General features: G+C 31.3%; 1 protein-coding gene across 2 annotated transcripts in view; it reads right to left on the bottom strand.

Annotated features, from left to right (window-relative positions):
• Nucleotides 1-1,189: 1,189 nt before the first annotated feature.
• The window catches only part of LOC144852500 (potassium channel, subfamily K, member 16-like), a 35,085-nt gene continuing 10,050 nt past the window's right edge, over nt 1,190-26,224 (bottom strand). Inside the window, exons 3-4 of one of the 2 annotated variants that reach the window (XM_078710338.1) lie at nt 5,363-5,689; nt 1,190-4,881 (exon numbers count right to left, since the gene is read on the bottom strand). In XM_078710338.1, the coding sequence (XP_078566464.1) occupies nt 4,508-4,881; nt 5,363-5,689 (701 nt within the window). In that variant the 3' untranslated portion in view covers nt 1,190-4,507. Of the gene's footprint in view, nt 4,882-5,362; nt 5,690-20,122; nt 21,037-26,224 lie in introns of those variants that run through there. The other variant, XM_078710339.1, reaches the window with a different exon arrangement.

Below are 26,224 nucleotides of genomic sequence, written 5' to 3'. Positions count from 1 at the left end.
GTCGAAGTAAACTCTAATTAATTAAAATGAAATTGTACATTTTTGTAATAAATCTAAAGCAAATGCAACATAATTCCATTAAAACAACATGGAAATACAGAAATCAAATAGTTTGCCATAAAGAGGGTGGGCATGCAATTGATTTATAGTAACCTTATAGGTAACAATATATTAGAATTACTATTTTGTAGACATGTCTTTAATATTTGTTATCATCATATTTCGTTAATTAGTAATTGTCGTTATTTTTATAAATTTCGTAAATTAGTAATTGTAGAGGTACGTCAAACTAAAATTGTCGTTATTATTACAAATTTCGTAAATTAGTAATTGTCGTTATTATTACAAATTTCGTAAATTAATAATTGTCGTTATAATTATAGGCATACTTTTATGGCTATATCATATAATGTTTTATTTTCATAAGTGCATATATGATCAATATAAATATTATTATGACCAATGAATGCAAAAACGTATTGTGTTGCAACAATTATGTTTAAACCTGATGGGAACACAGCAAATAAAGTATGTAAACGTACATCATTAAAACACTTCTTACTGATTAACCTTGAGCAAATCAATAATTGTAGCTGCTAACAAATGAGACAGCAATTCAGTTTCTTTATTTCGGTATGGATGCTTGACTGACTTTATAACAAACAAAACAAATGTTAAACTTTAGTACCAACATAAAGTGCAGCAAAGTAATACCTGGTACTGTAGGCCTACATCGCTACATAAGAATATTATTATATTATTACTGTTGATATAAAGTTTGCGGTACACCACGTATATATTAGTTCTGAAAAGAACTGTCGAGTTTCTCGACGTTTCGAGCAATATGCTGAGTCAATAAAATACACTAACTTTGTGTACACAGTGGATGCTTGACAATTTCCTAATGTAGATTGCTTTACAATTATATTACACATTTTAATCAATTCAATACAACTTTACTATCCGAAACTCCGGGGAAATTCATTTAATATGAAAATGCTATTATTACAGTAGAACCGATCTCTCCACTGCCTACTGTAGTGACACCCTTATTATGTGGACACTTTCCAGTGGAAAAAAGAGGAATATTATGTTTAAACATTTTTAAGAGTGAAATGGAACACTTTGTTGGGTTCTGGTAGTATTAGGAGTTCTACTGTATCTTTATTAAAAAACGTAAAGGTATTTCTCAATATAAATAGAGAAATATTATGAAGTACAAGCCCACACAGAAGAATCAATGAAATAGGCAAAATTGATCTCAGAGAATCAGAACTTTATTAGTAAAAACCATTTTCTGTTATGGTTCTTCAACGAAACAAATCGGCATATGAGAGACCGAGGGCAAAACAAACTACATGAGTATATCGCAAAACACAACACAGCGCAGTTTCCCTCTACTGTCAATTCTTAAACAAGCAATTTAACCTTTCTACTTATTATAAATAATGAATGTATTTGAATTGCATTGTGCTTAATATAAGAACGGTTATAAACCTTATATTTAATATTTAAAACACATACCCAGAAAAAAACATGCTAACTTTACAACCATGAAAAGAAGTTAGAAAATAGGTTGCTGAATCCGAATGCAGTCTGTTAAAAGCATTCTTATGGCTACACTTAAGGTGGCAATGAGTTCTATAATAAGGAAGCATGACTTAATTTGCATATAGATAAAAAGTGATGGATGCTTGCTTTACTTCTTTGGTAATGCTAATTCAATTACGCGTATTAGTGTGATTTGAATAATAAATAAAGATGTGTAGAAATTGAACAATCTTGCTGAAGTTATCATCAAAAGATGTTTGTACCTATATGTTATTCCAATATGCCAAGGTAACCCTCAAGCAAAAATTCCAGTTAAAACCAGTTTAAATTAACTGTAATCTAGTTACTGGTTTACTGGTGTGATAACTGGTTTTACAGGTGTCAAACTTGAATGTTCTTTGGCCAGCAGATTAGGTATAATCTATTATAGAGAAAGGTATATTATAAATTGGTGACAGGATGTGTGTGTTTGATTAAACAGTTTTACTAAAATTATTTAAAGAAAACCTTTTAAATCAGGTAATTGTAACATACAAAATGTATGAAAAATATTAACATTGACAATAAATAACATTGATATCTGAGATTTGTGAAATCAGTATCTAGGCCTCGGGATGGTATAACACATTCAATAGTTAGCAACAACTATTTTAGTACAAGGTATAGTATATTTTTTAAAGTAGAATTATTTAATTTAAAATAAATATATAAAAATGAATTTGGGCCTGTAAAGATATTAAAAAATAATGCCCATATAAAAGTGTGTTTCTTTGTGTTTGAAAAACTAAGATCTTTACAAAAACAATGTAATTTTTAAAAATAAACTAATAAGCACTTTAAACGTTCTAGTTAAAAAACTTTATATGAAACTAAAATATTAGATAACCTAAAAGGACGATCCAAAAGCAATTCATAGTGACACATTTATAGCATACGACAATTGTTATACAATATCGTTTCATACATTATTCACACACATATTTTGATATAGTGATCATTATTATGTCTAATATTGGTTCGTTCAGTCTTTTTTTTTTTGTCACAGACATTACACATTAGAAAATTGCTATGTATGGTAAACGAGACAATGAAAACAGTATATATCCTATTTCTTTATGCAGAACAGTGTCAAAACAGAAGAAACCAATTTCAGAAGGAGAGTTTACAGACATTTCATCACCAATCCGCCAAAGATTGATTTAAGTACAAGCCTTCTGAAAACTAAAGTGTTACACTCACTGTTCAGCAAATAGAAGAGGACCAGTGGCTGTATTCACCAATCACGCTAAGTTAATGAAAGATTTTCCTTAAGTGGTATTCATTTAGATACTGTAGGATCATTTTTAAATTTTAAGTGCAAGTATTTCCATAATAGCCTAAGTGTGAATGGTGAATACAGCTTAAGTGGCCGTAATCACACTTAAGTGTGATATTTCACATAAATATTAAGTATTTCACTCAATTTAATAAATATTTAAGTGTTTCCATTTAAATTGTATTCAATTAAATAGGAGATACTTAATTTTACAGGTTAGATGCCAGAACATGCTATTGACATCCATGTCTTTGATTCCTAATAAGAGATAAACCTTATTATAAGGCATAACATACAAATAAGCTTACCACAACCAGTACACATCTGTGTATTAGACAAACAAATATTCCCAATGACAGTTACAATACATTAAGGCACATATAAAATGGAGTTAAAATTTAATTATAAAACTCAAAGTGCATAGATTATCAAGTATTTCAGTTACATTCACAATTGATATAAAATACCTTTGAATAATAAATTAATAAAGGTTTTCACTTGGATAGTAAACGTCTAGCCGCATCATTATTGTAAAGGAACATTTGTTTATCTTGGATCTTTTCCCCTGAACATATTATTTGGTTTAATTTTATAACCATATAAAAATCATAGAAAAACTCTGTGACCAATTTTAGTATAAACTAGACCAGGTGACAAATATATCAGATTTTTTTTGTTTGCAACTGGTAGAATTTAAAGTGTTGGAAAACGGCTGAAAACAGAAAATAAAAAAGTACACAAATCCAGCAAAAAGGTTATTTTACCAGGGAAGAACATATGGGTATTAAAAAGTAGAGTAATGTTTGCATCAAATATCCTTTACAATTACATGCAGAGTTTCTTTATTGCAATGTAAGAACTTTTATTAAAATGCAAGAACTATGCAATATTTACACAATTTAAAACACATTAACTTTCTAAAAGCAGCATACCTATTTTTCTTAAAATAGACATAGAAAACAAAGCATTTAAATAAATACAAATTATGTTAAATTATATTCTGTTACATAAATAATACCATAAATGTTTAAGCGAAATACTTGAATGTTTCCCATAATATATGCAGAAGATTCCTCAATTTTCAACTTGTCAAAATTATATACATCAAAATTCATGTGACCACTTTTGATGCTTTATTTTGACCAATTTCATTGACCACAATGCTCTAAATATGGTTTCATCTGTCCAATATCTAGGTCAATATTAGATTGGTAACTACTAAACAACCAAATTTTATTTGAAAAGACATCAGTAAAATAAAGAATGCTACCAGTACCATAGTTAAGGTAAATCAATCAGTTTATATAATCATATCTGGATCCTTTTCCATTACGTTTCTAATTGTTCGGGGAAAGGGGGATGGAGCTTGGAATGAACTCCTATTTTGCATGAAGTGTTCATTTCAACTAGAGACCAGCTGCGGAAGTACAGTATAGTTAAAATCCTTCAAATATTTCATTTGTCCAAGTTGGGAGGTGTGGGTAAATATACCTAGCTTGTGATAATTACATTGTGAACAGACTATAAAACCATTTAAATTCAATGTAAACAGGCTATAAAACCATTTAAATTCATTGTGAACAGACTATAAAACCATTTAAATTCAATGTGAACAGGCTATAAAACCATTTAAATTCAATTTTAAATAACCATTTCCATTTCTGCATCATATTCCTGTTCAGGTAATTTCTCAGATTTTACCTCTACGTCACTCTCAGAATTATTAATCTCTGCTTCCGTCTTCAAATTACTCTCATTAATTTGTTGTAGAGACATTTCTTCAACATCTGAGATTTCTTCATTTGTTTGTCTAGTTGGTTGTCTATTCTCATTTTTTTTGTGTTTCTGTTTAACCCCTCGAATCGATAACGTTTTCCTTTTTACCTTTTTACCGGCACTTGACAACAAATCGGAAACATGAGCAAGGAGGAGAATGAAGTAAACTAAGCCGAAGAGAATCCAAACATAAATGGCAATGCGGTAAAAAACATTGTAGTTCTTGTCAGAATTAGATCCTGAAAAAAATCAATGAACATTTCAATATAAATGTTGAAAGTATAAAACTATAGTAAAATTATACATCAAATACACACAAACATGCACTTTTTAAAAATAGAAATATGTCTATATATTGTGTACAATAAAATAATTGCTTGATGTCAATATTGTCATTATCATTTCTAGCCATTTTCAACAAGCTGCAGGGTGAAGGCCTCTCCAATTTGACTCCAATTGTTTTGTGCCATTCTCATCCATTTATACCAATTGTGTTGGAAGTTTCAAGTATTTTCCATAATATATTGGGCAGGACACAGTTTCCACTCTATTATATTAGCCTGTTCCATGCCATATTTATTTTATTATTCAGGCTTCGGAAAATATGTCCTTTCCATTTACAGTATGTATTGTATTTCTTTAAGTGAACATTGGAAATAAGTATTGAATGAATAGATGGTGGTATTCTATGGATTGTTAAAAGAAAAACTATATAAATACCTGCAACATAATCACCAAATCCTATGGTACTGAGAGTAATGAAGGTGTAGTAAAAGGAAATGTGGTACGACCATCCCTCAAAGTAAGAAAATACCACCGAAGGAATCAAGAAGAATATGAAAAACCCACTGATGCAAATCATGGCCATATAGAACACATCTGCTTTCTTGAACCTCTTCTGGCAATGCTCCTTAAATTTCAAGGAACGATTCTTGATTCGTTCTCCCAGAGCAGCCAAGACAAAGCCGCAAAGAGGAATACCGATGAGGGCGTAGCATATGCAGAACTGTTGACCCGACCTAGAAGCTGGTGTGATTGTGCCATAACCTTTGAATAATTAAAAAAAAACATATATTATGTAAAAAGAATGAAACGATATATTATTATTATAATTAAATGATTATTAAAAATATGACTGCTATTATTTCCATGACAATTATTTTCTAATATCGAACAAATATAATCCCAAACAAAACCATGGGAAATAGAATTTTATACAAAATAAAGACATAAATGTCATACATAGCCCTAACAAATTAAGAAGAAATTTAAATAAGAAGTGTTTATAAAAATAAATTATTACAAAATTGAACTAAAAAATATGTTGATTTAAAACTGTATTGCTTAAATAAAAATAATGAATTATTTAACTACATCCTAGCAAGATGGTCCCAAGGTCATTGGAATTACTTGGCCTTTGAAATTGCATCTTGTATCCTATACAAGACAATTAATTTACCGTCCCAAGATATGCTGAGGCCTGTACAGTAGGAGCTAATATCTCGCCTATTAATGTAATGCTGCCCTCTTTGTATTGACTAGTTTTTAGGGGAATTCCCTATTGTTGACGTAAAAAGACAACAGCAATCAAAATGACAAAAAAGAGCAATTATTTAAAACATCAATGATGAACCAATAATTAATCTACTCGATTATGACCGTGAAAATGAAAATATTGATCATCTCGATCAATATTATGCATCTTCTGTCATTTTCTGTAAGTGTAAAATAAATCTATTTAGTCATACTGTAGTTCCAACTGAAAAGATGTCTTCATGAGGTTTAGTGATTAGACATAGGATTATAATACTGTTCATACACGTCTCGAGGATTTGGCGTGAGGCTCATGCTTTTTCACGAATCTCAAACTTTTTTGTTCACATTACTTGAAAACGTTATTGTTATGTTGTTTGCCATGCCAAGATGCATCCATATGTCGTTGACATTAAACTCGCATTAGATATAGTGGAATCTGCTATCTACCAACAAAAAAGCAACAAATCTGCTAAATCTAACAATATATCAAATAAATTGCTAAAAAAACAGTGAGCCAATTTTAAATAGATTAATTTTATCACTATTCAAAAGAATTGCAAGTCTTGAAAAGGTACCGTCGGACAAACAAACGTTGACAAGCAACTGTCACTAATAAAGTTTGAAACTGAAGTGTCACCGATTTGGGCGAATATCTGGTATGCAGGAGTAAATTTGATTGGTTAGTCAAAATCATTGATGACTTTCATATTATTGTATTATTGTATTATTATGACTTTCACTAATATTGTACCTTGAGCTGCACCATACGCATGTGTGCTTCTGGTAAAAAAGTGTTGATTCAAATAAATATTAATATTATTATTATTATTATTATTATTATTATTATGACCTTTTTTTGTCACTTTAATTCAAATATATTGTAATGATACAATATAACAAGAAAAAACAATAAAGAATATACTTTAGTGTATAATTTATTGGATTATTAATACACAACTTTAATAATTAAAACAAATATTGATTGAATGATATTAGACAACTGTTGATAATAATCGTTGATCTATACTGTTAATTCTCAGAAGCAATTCAGGGACGTGTGTTCAAATCCTGCCTATTACTACAAAATCAGTGAATCCACAAACATGGAACTCATGGCATGAGTACAGTTATATTTTTCGTAAAATTATAAAGTGGATCTTCCGTTATTCACAAAAAAAAGACTTTAGCTCTGTTGGTTGATCTGAACCACTCTACATTTAATGACAATGTGGGTATCAAGGGTGAAAAGTGTGGGACAATGTGTGAAATGAAAATGTTCAACATATGCATTTCAATTTTGTGAACAGTGCTTCATGACAGTGTTTTCTATTGAGAGTCTTAAATAGAAAAAAACACCACTCATTCTACATTTGCTTTTGCTCTAATTGTTCTAATGTACGTTACATTATCAAATTTATTGCGGAATAAAAAATATAATACATAAATTTAATAATAACATTGAAAATGTTTTAAATTGCATACATATACTGTATAATTTACACAAAGTTTATAATAAAATATATAGTAGTTTACAATTTACTTTGGTATAAGCAGCTTATCAGCAATCATATTATTCTTACTGATTTCAAAACCAACTGTTATTATAAGTACTTAAAACACACACAATTCAAATACCCAATTAAACCTACATTATAATTAAATTAAACTATACAATTGTTTGTATTTAAATTTAGATTTGATGATGATTGCATTTGATGAAAGAATATTTGAATCAATTTATTCAAAGATAACAATTTTGAATAGTGATGAATATGAAAAAACCTTTTTCTATATGTATTCGTCTTTTACCAATATTCTATCAGTACCTGATGATGACCTATGGTCGAAAGTACTCGTACAATAAATATTTTATTTTGAGGCAGATACAAGAAATTTGTCTGTTTTATGAATATGAAACTAAATACAGTAGGCCTAATTGTGATACTAGATTGTGTTATACTGTATACTGTACAGTATACTGTACTATGTATCATGATACCATACTGTACTATGTATCATGATACCATACTGTACTATGTATCATGATACCATACTGTACTATGTATCATGATACCATACTGTACTATGTATCATGATATCATACTGTACTATGTATCATGATACCATACTGTACTATGTATCATGATACCATACTGTACTATGTATCATGATACCATACTGTACTATGTATCATGATACCATACTGTACTATGTATCATGATATCATACTGTACTATGTATCATGATACCATACTGTACTATGTATCATGATACCATACTGTACTATGTATCATGATACCATACTGTACTATGTATCATGATACCATACTGTACTATGTATCATGATACCATACTGTACTATGTATCATGATACCATACTGTACTATGTATCATGATACCATACTGTACTATGTATCATGATACCATACTGTACTATGTATCATGATATCATACTGTACTATGTATCATGATACCATACTGTACTATGTATCATGATACCATACTGTACTATGTATCATGATACCATACTGTACTATGTATCATGATACCATACTGTACTATGTATCATAGGTGCTACTGTTGTGGAAAATTAAATTAAATTTCCTATTTACAATCCAATTTTTTTTTTAAATTACCAATGCTAATTTGATGCAAAATCTACCAATTAAATAGAAATGATATTCTGGTTATCAAATAATAACAATTTGCCTGTATCAAATCAGAAAATATTGAAAATGAATTACAATTATTGTCTAGATATAATTTTTTTAAAGGGTTTGCATATTAATGCTGTTGATTATAGTTATATTATTATTACTATTATAAAGCAATTACAGGCACAAGACCAGAATATTTATAACAAAATTCATAATAATCTGGAGAATATTGTGATTTCTAAAACACTCAGATTAAAACAAATAGTCGAAAATGAATGTTACCATATTAATTCAGGAAATGATAATAGAAATTTGAACATCTGCTGATGATAAAAATGTATACATTAGACATGTGGAATGGAAGCCATAATTATTCTGTAGTCACGAATTAACAATCCTTTTCTATTTCCAAACAGTATTTAAAAATCAATACTCTAAACTAGTATTAATATAAAAAATGCTTTAAAAAGAAATTAAATGAACAGGACATTTCCTATTCATTTAAAAATGAATTTGAAATTTAGAATGAGGACATTTAGAGAACGAGGAAATTTAAAGAAATAGGAAATTTAAAGTATAGGAAATTTAAAGAATGTTATAAAAAAAAACAAACATCATCATCATTATGAGAATGTGCACAGGGAGTTTCAACTGTATACCACTATATTACTATACTATTTCTGGTATAAGCCCACCCCTTACTTTTGATAAATTTTGGTGCGAAGGGGGTTCTATATCTATTCATTATGAGATGTGATTGCAGAGTAAAACACTGTTTCATCATTAGACCAAACTGTTGTACGCATAGGTTAGTAAAGTCTGAGAGTTGTTTAGGAATCAAAGTTACTATTAGTATTTCTACTAAAATCTTCTACAATAATGGCCTCCATTGTGTATGTATATTACAATAAAGAAAGAATGATAAAATCCTACTTTTATTAGGTCTAAAATAATTAGCACAATTCTGGAGCATAATTTTGGAATGAAGTATATAAAACCTTGGAATTTCTGCAAATTGTTATTATCTAGCCTACATATTTAGATCTTATGTCAGTACAGTATATTATGGATGAAATATAAAGCTTCATGTGATTCAATGTGATACTATCATCACTAATTGTGGTGACACCTCCCATAGTTTTAACCAGAAACGCAAACAATATTCTGTATATTCCTGTAGGCCTATGGTTAAGTACTGAATTTTTAACATTCATTAATAACGAATGAAGCGTGACATGTCTATTATTAAGATAAAAAACATGTCACATGTTTGATATTGTATCCATGACAACCAAATTACCATTGGTTCTTACTACCTTCTACATAAAGATTAATTTATTAATCTATAATATTAAATTGACGAAAATTGATATTCTTAACTCATTGTCAAAAGACAGGTTTTTTTGTCATTCCAAAATTCTCAATATTTTTAATTGCAATTAAATCGTTAAAATTGTTATATTATTAAAATAATAATTTTTTGCAATTGCAATTTGTTTATTCCATCTCTGTCTTATCTATGCTATCTTGACAAAAGTATGGTAGTGATAAGCCCAAATATGGTAGTGATAAGTCCAAATATGGTAGTGATATATCATTTCAATATATGAACACATCACATTTTTTGTCACATCAAGTTTGATAGTGTAGACAGTGCTTTAGACTTTCAGATTAAACAAATATTTTATTGGATTTACATAATGCATTACAAGATTTATCAGCTTTCCTTTATGAAAACTTTATTTTGTCTTGTATCAATTAATTTCTTTTTAAACCTAGATTTTATTTGAATTAAACAAGTTTATTCTGAAATATATGAGCTACATTTTAGTATTGAAATGCATACAATTAATACATCTAAAACATTTCAACATATATTTAGCAATTTAATAATGTGTTCAAGCATGGATTTAAGTAGCATCATCATTTTTTAATTGGTGCAATATAAATGTTTGATTATTGATAATGTGAAAAAAAAGCAATGGGTTTAATTTTTTTCCATCTGTTTCAAGTTGACTTAGACTGTGTTCGTAGATTGTGTTCGGACTCAATTTGTAATGTGTAACCTAAGTAGGACTAAACCTCTGTTGATTAATCAACATTTTATGTATCAATTTCAATCAAGTATATCACTAGTATTTAAAACCAGTTCACATCTGGTTTTAGGCTGTGTATCCACCTAAATGTTATACCTTATGCAAAAGATATCTTACTAAGTAAGAGGTGATGTTTTATATCAGAAGCATATACTCACATAAAAAGTTATGCACTTTATAAAAAAGATTGTGAAATAGTTTAAACCGTGGGAAGCACAACACCAGCAGATATTCGGGGAGGCTTTGAATTTTGAATGAATCCTACTTTTCTGAAATGCTCTTTTAAAACTACTAAATAGCCTAAGATCAGTTTAGGACTATAGGTCTATAAGGTTTTTGCCCTTTTTTGGAAATAACTAAAAATCCTGACTTGAACACCAATTATCATGTGTTAACAAAAAATGGATGGAATATGCTGAAAAATGTCCATAAATGTTTTTGAGATGTTTTTTAAGATGTATTGCCCCCCAAAATCATGAAAAATAAAGATTTATAAAACCAGACTTTGAATTTGCAATTTAAATTAAGTTATTCACTTCCATAGAAAAAAAATTGATTTCTTATATAAAAAGACAATGGAATATTCAAGAAAACAATTTTAAAAATATCTTTTTCAGGGTGACAATTATATCTTTAAAATTTGCATATGGAATATATACAGTATATTCCCATGTGTATACCCATTCGCACATTAATACAATATGTTAATATGCATATGCAACAGATGGCCCAATAAATATAGTACACATACTTGAAAGTGATAGCTTGTCCTAGTTTTAAAATTTCAAATTAATTACTTTATTACTACTACTACTACTACTACTTATTTTTAATACTAAGAGGTAGACAATTAATATATTTCAAACTGTTGTGATCAATTTTAAATTTATCCAAACATAGAATATGTAAATTAATATGCATCACATATTAATGAAATTATTAAAATGCCTGTTTTATGAAGTTGTTAAATACAGAAAAAATTAATATTCCTATGGCTTTAACCCTACATATTATGGGTACGGTATTTATTCAAATAAACGCCCCGCTTTGATTAAATACAGTAAATGTTTTTATAGATTCATCAACATTCATGCAAGTAATCAATACATTATACATGTTACTATCGATTATGAAAATAGTAAAGATATAGAATATGCAAGCTCATTTCCCCATAGGAAGTTTCACTTCATGAATTTAGAAATTTATTTTTACTTCATGATAATTTCTTGATTCATTGAACATACAAATATCAAATTTGCATTATGAATAAATAAAGGTTAAAACAACAGTATCAACTTTCTAAATTTGATATATTATGTGCAATTTATCAGTTTGTTAGATTACTCTGTGTAGAATCATAACAGTCTTTCAATTACCATGAAAAAAACAGGGGCATATCACTTACCATAGCCTGGTCAGGGTGTATTTACGAAACTTGAAGTTCCAGGTATGTCCAGGTAAACTATTTTAAATTGCTGTAAATCTGGATTTAGCAGGGCATGTTACAGCCACTAAAGTAAAAAACACCAACTAATGCTGTAACCATAAATGTAAACCAATCCACCGCTTATGTAGTAAAACATCAAGCTAATGTACAAACACCAACTGCTTATGTAGTAAATCAATTCTAATGTAACATAGTCAACACTTGTTAGTAATGATTGCCTCACAGGTGTTACATTCACATGTTATTGCTTTCAGATTTACTACAGAAGTTGTTAGTGTTTCTACAGTGGTGGATTGCGGTGGATTGTTCTACATTAATGGTTGTTACATTATCTGGCATTGTCTATTTTAGCGGTTGTAACAGGATTTCGGAAGCCAGCAAATTTGCAGAGCACACACCAGTCTTTTTGAGACTGTGTAGTGACTTAAAAATGTGCTTAAAAACAGTGACTGATCTGGATGTATGCAATAAATGAATGTGCAAATTACAATCATAAATCGAACAAAAATCTGGCATTAAAATTGATAAGAATTGTTTTTTCCGCATAGAGGAATATACAACCCTATAAAATATATCGGTATAGTACTTTAATTCAACATCAAAATATTTGCACGAATTACAAATTTGTGAGCAATTTGGCTGCGTAACTTACCTTGTGTGACATTGCCAATGTCTGTGGCATTAGAGAGCTTTTATACAAAATATTAATCTGTGGATGTGTAAAGCCAAATACACTCCATTCATTTAGGTCCAATAGACGGAGAAAAGTTTATGACATCATTTTGAAACTTTTCAACAATAAATTAGTTTAGAGATAGATTAGTATGCAAAGCGAATGCAAATGGTAGGCCTAAGTTTTTCATTTTTTAGTTGTTATGAACCTAATCAAAACGTCAAATTTTATGTATTTATAGGATGTGTAAGGTTGTGTGTGATTCTTAGATTCATTAAAATAATAAGAATCCTCGCAAGCCCCTTTTAAGGTTTTGATTAGGTGTTTTTTTGTTCATTATTTTTAAAGACCAGTCACGCACTACTAATTAATTACCATCTCTTTCATTTTACCATGGATTTCCTGCATGAAAATGGACCTATAAATGAATTCATAGATTCATGGTCACAAGTATAGAAACATGATATAATTTAATCAGTAATATCCTGGATTAATAAAAACACAAGGTAGTCCTTTCTACTTAATTATGCTCCAAAATTAATTATAAACAGATTTGCTCACATAAATTATATCTAATTGTATCTATAGCAACTGTCATTGACTTTAATATACACCAGGAAAATGAACCTTCAATAGAGTTGAAATGAAACAGATAAATATTTGCTCATCGAATGCTTTCATATGTAAAAGATAGATTAAATACAGTATGTGGTTGTATATTCAATGATCAATAAAAATGAATTATGAATGCAAAAGAAAAGACGTATTAGTAGGTTCATTCCACCATTTTTCCAGGCCCAGGACCATCCATTTTAGAAATCATGGATCAGCCAGCCAAGAAACACAAGAAATAGACAATCCTCAAACAAGATTTCACATTAAAAATTATGGTTACAGCATGTAACTTCATTTCTGTCATGCAACCGCTATAACGCCGGGGTTTACCCACACCAGGGCACCAACACAGATGTACTGTAATGGTGTGAGTGGAAAGAAGCTATTAAGACTTTAGAGAGGTTTCGCAACGCTACGAATACGATAACGAAAACGAATACGTCACGCACATGTATTCGTTTTCGTAAGCCTGCAAAAATCGAGGGCGCCGTCGATCCAAAAAAAAATATGTGACTGCGGTAAATTCGAAGCGCAGCAGGTACGTGTTGCTTGGCTGCCTAGGCCTAGCGTAACATCAAAGCGAGTGAGCACTTTAAAAACTGCTATTTATCAAAATCGACTTGTTATTTTAGTAAATTACTTTTAGTAAATTACTTTCAATAAATCTATAATTATATTATAATCATGAATCATTTCTGATTCAAATGCAAAATGTGGAAAATAATCAAAAACTATACTCGTTTTGTAGTTACGAATATGACTGTTGATATTCGTCAACACAAATACGCTTTACGAATATGAAATGGGGATCAGCTCAAAAGTTTCATAAATGTATGACGTATCCGTTTTCGTTATCGTATTCGTAGCGTTGCGAAACCTCCCTTTTGTTGTTCTTGCTGATTTTGTTTTATTATTTCCTGTTGTTCATTTCACTGGAAGTTGTGAGGTGTGCTAAAGGGGAGGGGTAATTCTAATAACATCTGTATTTAAAAAATAATTATATTCAATTTTATTTCAAATATCAAAAATTGACCAAAATTACAACTCGTGGCTAAGAGCCAAATTGCGTGTAAAATACATGTCATAGCAAATATATATATATAAAATATAAAAAAAAAAACAAAGAAGGGGAGAGAGAAATTAAGAATTTAATAATTTGATGAAGTAGGGTATAGGGCTATTAGTAAATCTGGATGTTTTAGACGCTAGCTGGGTAATTTTGTTTTTATTTCTTAAATTCTTACCATGACAGCTATGTCTGGTCGGTGGGATTAAATCAGTATACAGTATCTAATATTCTATCAATTTAATTTTTAATGTCTATGTGTTTGATCCAATGGCCCAGGTAATAATATAAAGAGGCTCTAGATAAGAAGATTTGAGCATTAATCACTGAAGGTTATCATTTTATAACCATAGATGAAAAAATGAATTTGAACACAAACCCGAGGATCATTGATAGTCAAGTATCTTAATACTACCAACTACTGTACAACTCTACTTTCTACCAGCAATTAAAATTGATACTGTGACCTTTATTTTAGATTTCTTAAAATCTTATTCTTACCAATATAATTTCCATAAACATTGCACTTTTAGTCAACGTGTACTGTGTACTATGGTAAGCCAGCATCATATTACCATACTGTATAAAAAATATGGAATATTAATATGTTTTGAAACGACAACAAATGATCTATCATGTTATGATGTCATATGACACTCTGCATTTAATACCATCATTTATCATCACAGAATACCAAAATAAAACCATCAGGACAATTATTATAGACTGGTAATCTGTTGATTTTAAGTAGAGAATTTAATATTCCAGTACATAGATGTTTATATAGGTAGATACGCACAGTCCATAGTAGGATGGACGTCCATTGTCAGTTGATTACAACATCAAAGGCTGGTGAATTAATTTTGTTCCTACGTTTGTGGCTGTTGAAAAATTCAATTGTTCGATATAAAAAAATAACCAAAATTAATGTATGAAACACACCACACAAATGATTTTCAGATTATATCAATCTCAATCAGTCTTGTACGCCATAGTTTGTGGAACATGGGTTTGAGTTTTGTGTATGCGTGTATGTAGGGCCTAGAGTACTTTCTGCTACCACAAACAAACCAAATGAAAAAACCTTCTGTCCCTGATGATACAAAGTCCTCTCAGCCAGTTTCAGCAATAAATTTCATAGGTTTTATATCAAACTTCAGTTTTCAACTTTCTATTTAATTTCAATAGTTTTTTAGGCATTTATCATAGTAATTATGGATGCCCACAGTACTTAAGAACCCTTGGTATCTGGTACTTTGTAGTGTATGCTAACTATCTTTGTTCAGATTGATTTTTGGTAAAGCGCCTATCACTGCCGATAAGTTGAATAAGTTCCAGTAAATTCAGGTAAAATCAAAATCTTTATCACATAGAATTGAATTGGTATTCACTATATATCTTCATTTAGGCCTATTGAACTTACGTACAAAGCAGAACCTTCATAGCTAGTAAAATAACGTGCTAGGTGGTAAAATATAATAAGTGTAATATGGGTTATAGGTAGTGAAGCGTAATAAATATTACCAGTATTATATTGGTGGTATAATTCAACACATGCCATTCAACAAATAATGCATTATGAAATAGTATATTCATCAATATCAATTCAAATATGCAATTAAAAAAAAAAGAAAGCAATATCAAGAGAACAATGTGTTAAAATGTAAAAAAAAACATTTTCTAATGTTTTATTATCTGCATTCAAATAGTGAGATTGCATTGTGACATAATTATGACATTGCATTGTCACTACATTGTGACACAATAGTGAAATAGTTGTCACTAAGTTGTGACATTGTGTTGTCACTACATTGTGACAAAATAGTGACATAGCATTGTCAATATGTTGTGACATTGTGTTGTCACTACATTGTGACACAATAGTGACATAGCATTGTCACTATGTTGTGACATTGACATTGTGTTGTCACTACATTGTGACACAATAGTGACATAGCATTGTCACTATGTTGTGACATTGTGTTGTCACTACATTGTGACACAATAGTGACATAGCATTGTCACTATGTTGTGACATTGTGTTGTCACTACATTGTAGTTCCTTTTTGATGTAATTTGATGATTTTTTATGTTAGTAACTGTACCCGATTGTGCTGTCTCGTGTTTTTTAGTCTTGTGAACTGTTTTTTGCGTGTTATACTCTCCGACCAACAACCTACAACATAGGCTAGGCTACCCCGCTTCCAACGACCGCTACAATGTGCAAGCAGAATTCCACCGGCACTCGCTATGATTTAACAACATCTGGAAGCGTGTTCAGAGCTAGGCCTAGAGGAAGGAGAGCAGGGCGGAAAGCACGGCGAAGGATTCCTGTCATATTTAATGTATTAAGGGTAATAAAACACCTGTGAGAACTATTATTCATATTGCAATTTTACCAAAGCAGGATAACAATAGACTAGCGATAGAGAAGAATAAGCAACAACTTTTGCCTAATTTTTTATTAACGAACGCCCAATCGCTGATCAATAAGCGTGATGAATTTCATCTGTTGATGAATAAGGAATCAGTTAATGTTGGTTTTCTACCATCCACCATCAAGACCAACTGGACATACCTGGTTATGCCCTATTCTCCAAATGTCGTGAAGACCGACGTGGGGGTGGAGTAGCAATCTACACCAAAGATGGCCTCAATGCTCAAGAACTTATGGTTGCAGCCCCCCCTGAGTTGGAGATTCTTTGGATCAGACTACCTAGAGGACTATCGCAAATTGTAGTGTGTGGTATATATATAGTCACAGATTCACCAAATCAACAGTTATTGAAAGAACATCTAATCAACACAATTGATGAAATTCGCACACGGTCCCCAGATACTGGATTTTGCATAGCTGGTGATTTCAACCATATGGTGATTGGTGACATTCTTAAAGGCAACAATTTTCGTCAAATTGTTAAATTTAACACGCGTAATAATGCTGTTCTTGATCTAATCATCACAAATATGGATGACACGTTTTATACAGCACCATCTGCATTAGCGCCTATTGGTATGAGTGATCATGTGTGTGTACTATGGAAACCAAAGATCAGACTGCGACTCAACTCTACAAAGAACATAGTGGTTCGTCCATTTTATGAATCAAGAAAATGTGAGTTTGGAAGATGGTTATTAACACAGGATTGGCTTGAGGTGATCAATAGCACTTGCAATAGATAAGTATTTTCCGACAAAAAAAGTAAAAATACACTGTGCTGATAGACCCTGGAGAACTAATTGCATTAGAGACCTAATAGCTAAGAGGCAGGCCGCTTTTGCTAGGGGGGACACCACACTTTTTAAGAAGTTACGAAATAAAGTAAAGCGAGAAATTGAAGTTGCCAAAACTAAGTATTTTTCAACTAGAATAAGACACCTACGGCACAACGACCCACGAAAATGGCACTCGCAAATTAAAGATTTAACATCATCTAAAATGGGTCGAGATCTAAATATTAATGTTACAGACATATCCACCTCTGATCACATAGGTATCGCTAATGCAATTAATTCCCAGTTTGCTAGCATTAATAATGACATACCCCCACTAGACTATTGTATTTTACCGGCATATTTGCCATGTAACAGCCCTGTACCGCAAGTTAAAGAATGGGAGGCTTATAATAAGTTAAGAAAAACCAACCCACATAAATCAGTAGGACCTGATAAAATACCACCCTTAATTCTTAAAGAGTTTGCCCTTGAGTTAAGTGAACCCCTTACTAATATTTTAAATTGCTCATTTAGGGAAGGAAGTCTCCCTTCCCAATGGAAATCAGCTGTGACTGTTCCTATCCCCAAGGTACACCCACCAAAAATTGATAAGTTGAGACCTATCTCGTTAACATCCTTTGCAAAAGGGCAATTTGTTTGTGAATAGGCGGTATCTGATATCCAGAATAAATTAGATGTAAGACAGTATGGCAATGTCAAAGGGGCATAACTAGCCACTACTTAGTACGTCTAGTTCATGATATGTGTGCTGCAGCTGAGGAAGCTCATAACATAGGGACGATTGTCCTTACGGACTTCACTAAGGCCTTTGATCGAATTGAACACAACACCTTAATCAATAAAACCATCGACATTGGAGTCCGTGGGTCAATCGTCCCTTGGATTTGCAGCTTCCTCAGCTGCAGAGAACACTGTGTAAAATATAACAACTCTCTATCAAGTGCTATCACGTTAAAAGCTGGTGTCCCCCAGGGGACTAAACTTGGTCCCATTGCATTTCAAATCATGATCAATGATGCTGTTAAGGGTGCTAAAACGAATGCTTTAAAATACGTTGATGACCTATCTGTTTATGAAAATCGTAAGATAACACAACCAGGTCACTTGCAGCATGATCTTAATGAGTTTCATGATTGGTGTAAAAAGGAATGTTATGGACCTGAACCCTGCTAAATGCCAGGCACTACAAATATGTTTTAGTAAAAGGAATATTCCTGAAAATAAAATTTATATCGGGGGTAACGAACTAGCATTTGTCACCCATGCTAAAATACTTGGAGTCACGTTACAAAATAACTTAAAATGGGACCAGCATATTGGGGATATTATCCTCAAGGCTAATAGGAAGCTTTTTATTTTAAGGAGTCTAAAAAAATTTGGCTTCAACCCTGATGAACTATGCTCTGTCTACTGTGGGTATATTAGACCCCTCCTTGAATATGCCGATGTCTTATGGCACCCCGGCTTAACCAAATCGCTTAGCAACTCTATCGAATCTGTCCAACGCAGAGCATGCCGTACCATATTGGGAAGGAATTTTAGTTCGTATGACAAAGCTCTAAAGGTCTGTAACATTTCATCCCTCACTGATAGGAGAATAGCTCACCGTCTCAAATTCGCCAAGGGAATATCTGAGACTGTTCATCCTGCTGACCTTTTACCGGTGACACGGTCTGAAAGTCATGGGTGGTTGCTCCGTAATAGTAACAAAATTTCACAATTACCATCCAGAACCGCCCGTTTCAGTAACAGTCCAATCCCTTATTTTATCCGCCTGTTTAACGCCTGATCTACACTCATCTTTGTATAATTTATTATTTTGTATGTTTCAAATTTTGTATATTTTTTATTGGTCTAAGGTACATGCATGTAAGTTACCCACAACCTAGCCTTTGGCCACTAGTGGTAACTTGTGGCATGGTGGTTTTTAATGTTTTTAATGTTTTATATGAAATAAAGAAATAATAATAAAAAAACAATAGTGACATTGTGTTGTCACTACATTGTGACACAATAGTGACATTGAATTGTAACTAAGAAGTTATGACATAATGGTGACATTGTTATATGCATTATCATGTAATATAACCTGACTTATTTTGTCTGAATCTTTATTTATTTATTCCTTAGCATTAGTTTGTCTGTCAATTATCTTGCGATCAATTTCAGCTAGAAACATCAATTTTTCAGAGTATATTATATTTGTCCTTTAAAGCGAAATCATTATATGTGTTTATTTCTTATTAAAACTAAAATAATGGCTCTTTCAAGTTTTGATGTACATTTGATGAATAATACATCTTTAAAAATACGACAAAACTATAATCAGTAGTAAGGCACAGCAAATATATCACTTTTTTTCTCGTTTAGTGAAGGTAATCAATAAACCTTGTAAGCATCAATGAATATTACAACACCATGTTTCCACTCTGACCACTCATGGTAAATATCGTATTGTCATTCTCTTCACATTTATAAACTTCAACAGGTTTATCCTTTCCTTTTCTCGTTGTTCTTCTTTTTCGTAGTTCATCCAATTGTAAATCAATTTTCTGTGACTTTTGTTTGATTTCTAATTCTATCTTCCTTGCAATTTTCCTTTCTTTTCTACCGATTCCTGTGATGATAATCGATAAATATCCAAGACCAAATGTATACCAAATAACAAGGCATATTTCATAAATGATTTCCTTCCATTCTTCATTTAGGACTTCTGCTGTTGCAGCGACATAATCACCAAAACCAATAGTTGTAAGAGTAATGAATGAATAATAATGAGCTATATGAAAACTCCATCCTTCAAGAAACATAAAAACAAATGCAGGAATGATCAACAAGAAGAAATAGCAAGCCAACAGTATTATAACAACTGCGCATGACCGACAAAGGCGTTTGGAAAGATGTTTCCTAATAACCTGTTCAAGAAATGACCATATGACATGAAATCTACTGTGATAGAAATCGCCAACTACGCTCAACAACCAGCCGGTGAATGGAATGCCAATTAAAGCATACAAAACACAAATAATTTGACCCTCTTGAGTTTTTGGAGATCCATGGCCATAACCTGCAAACAAATAAAAGGAAAACATTACTGTATTTTGGAGGCAATAAAAAAAGAGGAAGAATGCACATTAATTAATAAAGCATATAGGCCTATTTCAAATTATTATTATTACTATGGGCATATGCTATTTGCGAACATATTTTATAATATAATATCAATATCATTAATATATTTTATATTTTTAATATTATACAATATAAGATTTTGACACAAATAGTGTATGTAAATTATAGTAACATTTGTATAATAAGAAAAGTTGGGAGAAGAGGAGCAAGGAAGTGGGAATGTATAGATGGAAAGTTTTAAAAAGTGTGGAAGATTGAAATTTGAGATTAGTCTGTATTTGAGATAGATGTGACTCTGAGAAGAGAAAAGCCCCTTTTAAATACTGTAGGCCTCTATTTAAGAACCTTATGTGCTTTTTCTATTCAGGATTTTAGTTTAGACTATAACAAGGGTGATATATTATCATGCATATATTATCTTTACCAGTAAATGTATAAGTTGAGAGCATGTGATATTGTATATTGTCACTCATACTTTTTTGTTTGTTAATTTGTTGTTAATATCAATATGTTATTTTCTATGGACCAAAAATAAATTCCAAAATAAAAGATTGAATTGAATAATATTAATACCAACGACAATATTAACTAGAATCCCAAATAGAAGTGAATGTTGCCATAGATATGACAACTGGTTAAAAATCCCTAGTATAGTGGACAAATCAGTAAAGCTGTCATTTTTTTTCGCACACAGGATATCTGATTATTGGAGGTACAATTGTATTTTTAAAAAAAAAACAAATTAGATGTTCAGACTTGCAAGTTACCAAAAGGCAATTTTGAGTAAAATTTCAAATTTATTGAAATAATGATTTCATTCAACATTTTAATGCGGAAGAAATTTAGTGTAAAAGATTGTTTGTTCATACCACAGTTATGGTATATTAGCATATGACGTTATGCATGATCATATTCTAATAAAAATATAGTGTTACGCTGCAGAGTAACAACACTTGTATAGTGAATGAATATCCATCTCCTTTACACTGAACGGCACCATTCATTATTTGGAATGCCAAAGCTGGCTGCGCTTTTCTGAAAGCCTTTTGAAACCTGCATCTACAGTAAAATTGCTAATCGCAAAATGCTGATATAGAGCAAGTTTAAAATAGAGCAAGATTTTAAAGTATTGGAAGACTATGAATTAATTAGCACAAGACGCTGAATTAGAATATGATACTAAATTAACAAAAGATGCTGAATTACATCATTGTCTTTCACTAATCTTGTACACTGAAATTTGTGGAAGCTGTGACTACTCAGACACAAAACTTGTCACACCATATGCTGAAACACCGTAACACTGTGGTCTGTTTAATTTTAACAATGGCAACACAGCAAGTCTGAAGATACTAATAAATACTTCAAAATAAATTATAAATAGAATGTTTACCTTACCTGTTTTTGGAAGACATTAAAGATTAGCAATACAATGATGTTCTTTCACCAGGTTGGACAAAACAGTAGAATGAAAATGTTCCAAGATGCCACAACAATAAAAAGTAGGCCGCTTTCAATGAAGAAACACCAAACAACATAACAGCTTTCACGTGTTGTCATGCAATTATCATGCTTAATTTATTAAAGTGAAGTTGTGTAAAATGTCATGCAACCAACCACATATATAACAAACAGATAAACAATTACAGTAAAAGATAAAGTTGATTCTTATTCTTAAAATATTATATTTTTAAATATTTTTAAAATCTTAATTATGAACCTTGTTAGTTTGTTAGATGAAAGTACCAACATTTCATTTTTTGGAGTGAAATCAGTCTACACTCTTACTACTCCAGGTCCTTAATTAATTAATAAAGTAATAAAACAACTTAAATTATTATATACAAAGGCAAATTACTGAAAAAATTGTGTTGCGCAAGTGTAATCAATATACTGTAACTACATTTAATGAACCATAAACTCTTTTTATAGTAAGTCCTTTTCAGTGGTAAAGAAATATTTGGAAAACAAAACACTTCTTGAAATAGGATCACTTAAATTTAAATTAAACAATAATGTTTTACACAGTAAATAAGCAAGAATAACTAAAATCACCAGCCAGAAAGTACAATAATGTCAAGCTTTAGGAAAGGGCTGTATGTTAGGTTAAGTAGACAACTTGCAAGTATAATCAAATATTAATAGGGGTTGGCTAGTGTTAAATATTATACATGGCCCCTTGTACAATAGTTCCACAGGAAAGTGTTCCCAAAGAGGGGTCCTAATGTATATACCATTTTGATATGGGCTTCCCTGTTCTCTTGATCGTTTCAAACACAAGTATAGTAAGGTCCTTGCCATAACCCTTTATACTGTTCACAACAATTAATCCATTATTTGAAGTCTTTTACCGTGATGGTAGGCCGTTTGATGGCTGGAAATCATTACTCTTACTCATCACAACCATCAAAATGTATAAATTATAAAATGGTTTTGAGTTAACAAGAAAGAGAGGAAATTAAAGTTTATTATTTACAGATTCAAGGAAAGACGACACTCTTTTTGAAACTATACAAGCATATTTTATTTAGACCATAACTTAATCCAAAAGATAATGGCAATAAAATCTTGCATGGAAACAGACAGGTCTCGAAAGTCTTTGCATACCTGTCGGATTCCAATAACTTTGTCCCATAATGCTCACTACATTTATTATTAAGCTCTGTCTACACTATCAAACTTTGTGTGACCAAAGAATGTGATGTGCCCATATGGACACAATGACATCATATCACTACCAAATTTGGGCACATCATACTTTTTTTGTCAAACTACTAAAGTTTGATAGTGTAGACAGAGCTTTAAGTTTGTTAATGTTCTCAATAAACACTCGTAATGAACCCTGTGCCCTTTCTTGTCTCAATTATGCACTTTGATACCAATTCAAACAATAATAACTCAGAAACAGCTATTAAACATGAAGCCACTTAGGAATTATTGACAGATTCACTGGGTGGATATTATTACTAATATTTGCATGTTCCAATATTTATTGCATTACAATAAAGACAAACAAAGGGCTTATGAAAATTGCAGGCGAACTAAAAATAGTGATACGTCTGATAGTAAAAGAATGTTAATGGTGGGTCTGATTGCTAGGTTGAGAATACCTCATGATGAGCTATTTTTACCACCCTCAAAATTATCCAATCAGCATTTTATTGAATTTTCAGAAATGTACCTTCACATTAATTGTAAATCTTTTCATGTGCAAGATAGTAGCGGCGCTGTAGCTTGGTGGTTAACATGCTTGCCTTCCAATCCCAAAGTCTAGGGTTCAATCATGACCTAGTGCCAGGGTTGTAACTCACAACTCTTTCAATTCCACCCCAATTCAAATGAGACTTACATTAGTTTTTAAGCATGATAAATTATCAAATAGTTGTAATTGGCAAGTTGCTCGTGTATGAATGTTGGATGCGTATGAAATGAATGAAAATAAAAAATTATTAAAAATATCTTTTGCTAGAAGGGTATACTGTACGAAACTTAATAAGTTTGATAAGCGATAATATAGAGAGTGTTGTTAAATGGGCCAGTGGTCAACTGTATATAAAGAAATGTTGTAGGTCATGTGCATGAGAAAGAAAGTAGGTGTGCAATTAATAACAAACCTTGATAACACAGTTGACTTGATGATAATATATAGTTGAATAATTGCAAACCAACAAAGTCATATATCTCTGTAGTCTGAAGATGCCAATTAAACCATATTTAATAGAAGACAGACTGTTTGTCTTGCATTCTTTAATGATTCAGACACAAAGTAATTAGACTGATTTATGTTTACCCACTAGCGGGTAAACATTTACCTGAATATAAAAATTAAATCTTAATCAATGAGATCAATTAATGCGAGATATATTGCATATGATGTTTAAATATGAATAGTTAATCAAACTTCAAAGATCTAGCCAGTTTGTATGTGACAATGGAAAGTATTGGATGAACACACAATGACTGGCAGCAATTCATATCAATACAGTACCTGCTATTAACAAGTCCTTACACACAGAAATTACAGCAATATTGCAGAAAAAACAAGCCAGAGTTTATGGCTAAATATAACCACTTTAATATAGCATTGCAATAATTTAGTTTTCTATGTAAAAGTGGTCCTCACTACTGTAAATACACAAAATAGATGCTTAAAGAATAGGAGGACGTGAATAACTGTTGACCAAATAATAATGTTATAATAATGATTTCTATTTATATAGCGCCATGAGCAATGATCGTTGGACTTATCAACTACATTCTTCTCTTTAAGGGTCACGTCATGTTAGTGCTGCCAATTTCATGACAGTGGCGTAGACAATTTTTTTAAATGTTAAAATTGTTGACGAATAAAGTTTATCTATGTCTATGTAGTACACCGGGATAACCACCTACTCATCTCGAATGTACTAGGTTCTGCACACAAGCATTTTCTGTACACTGGACCTATATGGTTTATCTGAGGAGAATTGTTGTACCACAAAAACCATGCAGCATCTGAGCATCGAACTTTTGCCGATGTTATGTACAGTATTACGGGTCCACTGTATTAACCACTTGGGACTTTACTCACTCAGATGCTACCTCAACAGGAATATAGAGCATTTCCTTTCTCACAAATCAAGAACTGTGACAGTAATTAGGCCAAATGAAAGGAATGCGACTATAGGTCCAAAAGTGGTCTTACACAGGAGACATAGCTTGGACAAATCACCTCAATACCACCATCTCACAGCTCTCTGTATGAAAGGGGTTATTATAAGAAGATAATGCACAGCACATGATACAAATCAATCAATTAAATTTTGAAGACACATGTTATGCAATCAAGCTAAATTTTCAATAATCCTAAAATGTTCATTCATACAGTATGTCCGACTCCAAGTACCACTTGCTATCAATACTAACAGCAACTGTAAATACTGTGTGACCATATACATGAAAACTTTAATAATTTGATTATGTCCTATATTTATATTAATGCCAACCCATCAAATGACGCTTTTAAATTGCGCAAACATTCATTGAGGAGTATAAAAAACCTGATATACATGCTGAAGAAAAGATACAGATCTGTCAACATTAGCTTTTAAGATGCTGTGCTACTGTAAATGTTATAATTCTGT

Source organism: Antedon bifida, chromosome 9 (assembly GCF_963402885.1).
Source record: "Antedon bifida chromosome 9, ecAntBifi1.1, whole genome shotgun sequence".
Lineage (NCBI taxonomy): Eukaryota > Metazoa > Echinodermata > Crinoidea > Comatulida > Antedonidae > Antedon > Antedon bifida.
This window is presented reverse-complemented; position numbering and strand designations above follow the sequence as displayed.